Source organism: Chrysochloris asiatica, unplaced genomic scaffold (assembly GCF_000296735.1).
Source record: "Chrysochloris asiatica unplaced genomic scaffold, ChrAsi1.0 scaffold00323, whole genome shotgun sequence".
In the NCBI taxonomy this organism is placed as follows: domain Eukaryota; kingdom Metazoa; phylum Chordata; class Mammalia; order Afrosoricida; family Chrysochloridae; genus Chrysochloris; species Chrysochloris asiatica.
The window spans coordinates 333486-339615 of NW_006408841.1; the positions used below are offsets into that span (position 1 = coordinate 333486).

General features: G+C 38.3%; 1 protein-coding gene across 1 annotated transcript; it reads right to left on the minus strand.

The window, feature by feature from the left end:
- Window positions 1–333: 333 nt before the first annotated feature.
- LOC102824818 (olfactory receptor 13A1-like) lies at window positions 334–1281 on the minus strand. Its single transcript, XM_006875365.1, has one exon. It carries the CDS (start codon window positions 1279–1281, stop codon window positions 334–336), a length of 948 nt encoding a protein of 315 aa, XP_006875427.1.
- Between the last annotated feature and the right edge of the window lie 4849 nt (window positions 1282–6130).

A 6130-nucleotide genomic window follows, 5' to 3' on the forward strand; every position in this document is an offset into this window, starting at 1 on the left:
AAAGGGAGGTTCCCTGGACTGTGAGGCTTTCTGTTGGTTCTTGGGGGTGTGGGAAGAGGGAGGGAGGCAACTAGGAAAGAACTGGAATGAGAAAGCCCTGGGGAAGTTTTAGGAGTCATATGTGCACGAGAAGCCAACCTTACAGGGCAGTTTCCAGCAGGAGCTCCACAGACTCATGTGTCCTGGGACTGAGTCTGGGGGAGGGTAGCCAAAATTCCAAGAAGCACGCGACCCCTGAAAGCTACAACCCCGATAAATGCCCACTCCAGGATCATCTGGGAACTGTTGCCCACAAGCAGGGGACAGGTAAGGAGAGTGGTTGTTGGTCTCAGGTCACCATCTACAGAAGGGAAGGAGCTTGCTCAGGGCCCTCTGGACCTCTGCATTCCGCAGCGTGTAAATGAGTGGATTCAGGGTGGGACTCAGCGCAGTATACAGCACCCCTGCCACTTTGCTTCTTTCAGGGCTGTAGCTGGAGGCAGGGCTGATGTAGGCACAGAACACAGCTGTGTAGTACACAGAGACCACAATGAGGTGGGAGGAGCAGGTGGAGAAAGCGCGGCGCTTGCCCTCAGCTGAGCGGATGCGCAGGATGCTGGCCAATATGTACCCATAAGATGTCAGTGTGAGCAGGAAATTGATGAAGCCATAAAAGATGTCAGCCAAAACTGTCATGATACTGTTCACTCGTGTGGTGCTACAGGAGAGGAGCAGCAGCGGTGGGATTTCACAGAAGAAGTGTGTGATGATGCGGGGGCCACAGAAGGTCAGTCGTGCAGTCAGATTGGTGTTAAGCAAGGAGTTGAAGGCGCAGATGCCCCAAACGCTCACAGCTAGTGCCACGCACAACTGTGGACTCATGATGGTGCTGTAGTGCAGCGGGCGGCAGATGGCCACGTAGCGGTCGAAGGCCATGACTGAAAGCAGTAGCAATTCAGAGGACGCGGACCACACTATGAAGAAGAGCTGGGTCATACAGCCCACATAGGAGATGGTGTTTTCTCGCACAACCAAACCCACCAGCACCTTGGGAAGGATGGTGGAGGTGAGGATGATGTCCATGGTGGCCAAGTTGGACAGGAAGAAGTACATGGGACTGTGGAGGACAGCACTATGGCCCACAACTGTAACAATGAGAATGTTGCCCGTGAGAGCCACAGTGTAGAGCACCAGGAAGCAGCCAAACAGAGGCTGGCGCAGTGTAGGGTGCTCTGAGAATCCCTGCAGGATGAACTCCATCACCAGCGTTTGGTTGGACTTTGTGGTCCCACCAGAATCCATGACACATGAAGTCTGGCTGCCCCTCCAGAAAACCTGCAGGTGTTTAACAAGGGGTTACATGACACTCACTTCAGTTCATGCTTTCACGGGTGACCATAAGGGGGTTTGTTTTATGAAAGCCCACTTATCTCCTTAACCTCCACCCTCCCACAATTCTGCAAACCACATCACACCCTGCCTTTACTTTTTCTTTTGTTTCTACAGTGAGAAATTTTTGTAATCTAGGTTTGTTTCAGGCACCTGTTTCCTCCACCCCTCATGGTCACACCCTGCACTGGAAAGCCCAGAAACACTCCTCATTCAGGGCCCCTCTGCTCTTCTGGCCCCAGCAGTCATAGCAGCACTGTTCTATCCTGTAGCTCCTGCTGTTCCTGCTTTCTCACTCTGATGTAGCCTTTTGGAGAGACTCCCCTCACATCCCTCAGTAGTTACTTCTTTTCATCTATTGTGAGGTGGGGCATTTCTTTTCATTCCTCTTTCAATGTAGATGTTTGTTTGGTTTTAGTTTTTTTCTAGCTCTGTAACCACAGTGGCTCACCTGCTGACTGATGCTGTCACGAGTTTGACATTCCTCCAGGACATCTCATTCTTGAACATAAGACCTAGGAACCCTAAGTCCTTCTGGCTTAGTGAGCTACAGGCACTTCCAACTCAACATGCTCAAACCTGAGCTCAGCACCATCCACTAAAGAGACCCTGGAGTTTTTACCCCAGTTTATGTTGATGAACAACCTAGCCACTCCAGTTCTATGAATCCCAGGGCAAAGGATTCATGGGGCAGGGCTTTGTTTCTCTGCTCATTGTCACACTGGGAACTTGTGACCAAATTAAACATTGAAAAGATATGTTACATCTTGCTTCCCTCTCATTCAACAGGTCATCACAGTCTACAGGTAAAATGATATAAGCATCACTTTCCATCTCTCTTACCTTCAGCTATTTATTTTTTATATTTATCTAGTCACCTCCTAGTGACTCCATGTGTTTGAGGCTCCAAAGAAACTAAAAGAACTACTTAAAGTTTTTCAGCTGCAGTCTTCCATGGTGAAGAAAATTTTAGAGCTTCAGTCAAGTCAGGTTTAAGCACCTTATAAAACAAAAATCAACAGTTTTGAAGACATTTGTCAGAATTCAGACTGTATAATGTGCAAGCTCAATATCTAGAAAAGAAGGAAAGGCTACTGCATATGTAAAGGTACAGAGAAACATCAGATAACCACAGTTCATATGAAGAAAGAAGACTGGCTCAAACAAGTTACCAAAGTACAGAGCTGATAACCTCCTTAGGGGAAAAGTGGTATTATATTTACTTGATAACGGACCCAAGAAAATATTTTTTAGTAGCATTCAACAGATTGAGAGAAAGATTGGGGAAATTTCAAACAAAATTATTTTAAGGAAAACACAGACAAAACTCTAGAAGAATTCAGTAAAAACAGTACAAGAACAAACTGACAAAATATATGAAAAAGTATAATCCAAATAAAAAGAGCAAATAGAAATCCAGAAGATTAATACTAAGAATTCAGAAAAAGATAACATTGAATAGACAAAGTAGTAGAATTGAAGGAACACAGAAATAGAAATACTGAAGACAAATTTCTTAACACTAATATTCTAGAAGAATAATTTTAAAAAAATAAATTATAATGAAGAGGAAAACCTGAGATTTATGTAGGACACCATCAAGAGAAACAACTTGCATGTGATCAGAATTCCAAAACAGGAAGAGACAAAACAAAACAAAAAACCTCAGACACTAGGAAAAAATTGTCAAAGATTTTTTAGAATGAAATTTCCCATATATTTTCAAAGCCAAGAAGCTCAAGGAACTCAAAACAGAATAGACCCTAAAAGAAAATCACCGAGATATATAATACAATTTTCTAAAACCAAAGATAAGGGAAGAGTCTTGAAAGCAACTTAGGAAAAATAAAAAGTTACTTATAAAAAAGAACCAGAAAGATTAAACTCTGATTTCCTGGCAGAAATCATACAGGCAAGAAGACAATGGAATGACATATCTAAAACTCTGAAAGAAAAAAAAAAAAAAAAGTGCCAACCAAGAATTATATTCTCAACAAAACTGTCTCTCAAATATGACAGTGAAATTAAGATTATTTCAGATAAACAAAAAATGAAGGAAATTGTAAAAACCATACCAATGTTATAAGAAATGATAAGGGAAGTCACTCAGACAGGGAATCATCAAACTGTGATTAACACACATGACATTATCCAGAAACCAATCCAGATATAGAAGTTTCCTGGTGTGGCTCTGTAGGGTCAGCACTGGATTGTGAACCACAGGTGGGCATTTCAAACCCACCAATTGCTACTTGGAAACCCTATACAGAGTTGCTATGAGTTGGAACTGACTCATAAATGAAGACAACTGCAAAGTGAAAAAAAAAAAAAAAAAAGACTAAATAGTGTATTTACAGAACTAACAAATGTAGAGAAAGTCAGGTTGATTTCAAGATAGAATAGACTGCTATAAACTTGAGAATAAAATAATAAATCATAAGGTAATCTCAAAGAAAATTAATGAGTTTTCTCATTAAAATAAAAAAAAATGAGAATCAAAGTTATAGCAAACACTACAAAATAGCAATGAAGGAAATTATATGAAAACCCACATAAAAAATGAACTCAGCACAGAAAATCATGTAGAACAAAGAAACTAGCAGTAACACAAAACAAAGCCAGCAAAATAACAGCAATAAATTTGTACCTATCAGAACTGATTAAACAACATTTAACAACAACAACATCCATAATTATACTGAATGTAAATGCATTAAATGCACCAGTCAAAAGACAGCAAAAAACAGAATGAATAAGGAAACAGAATTCAAAAATATGGCTTCTATAAGAGAAAAACCTTAGACACAAATATAAAAATACATTAAAAATGTAAAGATGGGGAAACATTTACAAAAGAGAAGTAGGAATACTAATTTCTGATAAAATAGACTTTAAGACAAAAATCAGCATAAGAGACAAAGAAGAACATTATAATGATTACAGGGTCAATTGAACAAGAGAATGTAACCATAATAAATATCTATGTACCCAAAGAAAGGGCCTTAATATACACACATCAAACTTTAACAGTATATAATAAGAAGTAGACAACTCCACAAAAATGTTGTTGTTGTTAAGTACTGTCAATTCCAATCCAATTCATAGTTATTTTATATAGGGTTTCTGAGGAGTGGTTGGTTGGTCTGAGCCATCAACCTCCTGGTTAACAGTTCCAGAGTTCCTACAGCACAAGACCAGGACTTCACAATAATAGTAGAAGACTTTAAGACACCACTTTTAATGAAGGACAGAACTAGAAAGAAACTGAACAAACACACAGAAGAATAAAACAACACAATCACCAACTTGAACTCATATATATATATATACAAAACACTCCATTCAGCAGCATCACCATATATATCATCTTCCAACATAATGGAACATTATCTAGAATAGCTCTTTGTTAGGCCACAAAGCAAGGCTTATTACATTTTAAGACATTGAAATGCTACAAAGCATCTTCTCATATTTCAGTGCTATAAAATTACAAATTAGCAATAGGAAAATCAAGGGAAAAGTTAAAACATGGAAAGTGAATAATGACCTTCTTTAAAACTACCAGATAAGAGGAGAAGTAAAAAATGAAATGTACAAATTTCTTAAATCAAACAAGAACGAAAACGCAACATATCAAAAATCTTTGGTATACAAAGTAATGCTCTAAGAGTAATTTATAGCCATAAATACATACATCAAAAAAAGAGAAAGAATCAGAATAAACATCTTAATCCAAAATATCCAACAGAAAACAAGTATCAAAATAAGCTCACAGCCATGAGAAGAAAAGAAATAATAAGTATTAGAGCAGAAATAAATGGAGCAGAAAACCAAAACAGTAGAATAAACAAGACAAGAGTTGGTTCTTTGAAAAGATTCATAGAATCAGAAAACCTAGAACAGACCAGTAACAAAAGAAGTTGAACAGATTATTAAAAGATTTACAACAACAACAACAACAAAAGCCCTAGCCTAGATGACTTCATTGATGAATTCTATCAAACATTCAGGGGACATCTGACACTATGTCTACTCAAACTATTCCAAAATAAAAAAAAGCATGGAATTCTCCCAAATTCATTCTTTGAAGTGAGCATAACCCTGATACCAAAACCAAGCAAATTAAAAGAAATCATAGCACAATATCCCTCATGAACAAGGATACAAAAATCCTCAACCAAATTCTAGTCATTGAACCCAACAACTTTCAAAACTATAATACATCATCATCAAGTGGGATTAAAACCAGTCATACTTCAACAGTAAAATGTGTGTTCAACATTAGAAAAGATGGTTTAATGTTAGATTAACAACTAACACAATTCACCATATAAATAAAACAAAAGTAAAGAACCACATGATGATGTCTACTAACACAGATAAAGGCACTTGACAAAATCCAACATAAATTCCTATAAAAATGCACAACAAAATAGGAATAGAAAGTAACGTCCTCAACATAATTGAGGGTATATATGAAGTCCTGGTGTGGCACTGTAGGATAAACACTAAACTGAAAGATCAGTGGGAACCATAGGTTGGCAGTTCAAACTCACCACCTACTCCTTGGAAACCCTATACAGGTTTGCTATGAGTTGGAACCAACTGGATGAAACTTAACAACAGTAGCAACATATAAAATCAATGGCCAATATAAATCTCAATGGAGAGAGACTGAAAGCATTTGTTTTGTAAACAAGAGCCAAACAAAGATGTCCTTTGGTACTCTTAGAGCAATAAGGTAATATAGGGCAATAAAAGG

Coding starts and splice junctions, on each gene's coding strand:
- LOC102824818 (XM_006875365.1), bottom strand. CDS start 1,281: ATGGATTCTGGTGGGACCACAAAGTCCAACCAAACGCTGGTGATGGAG.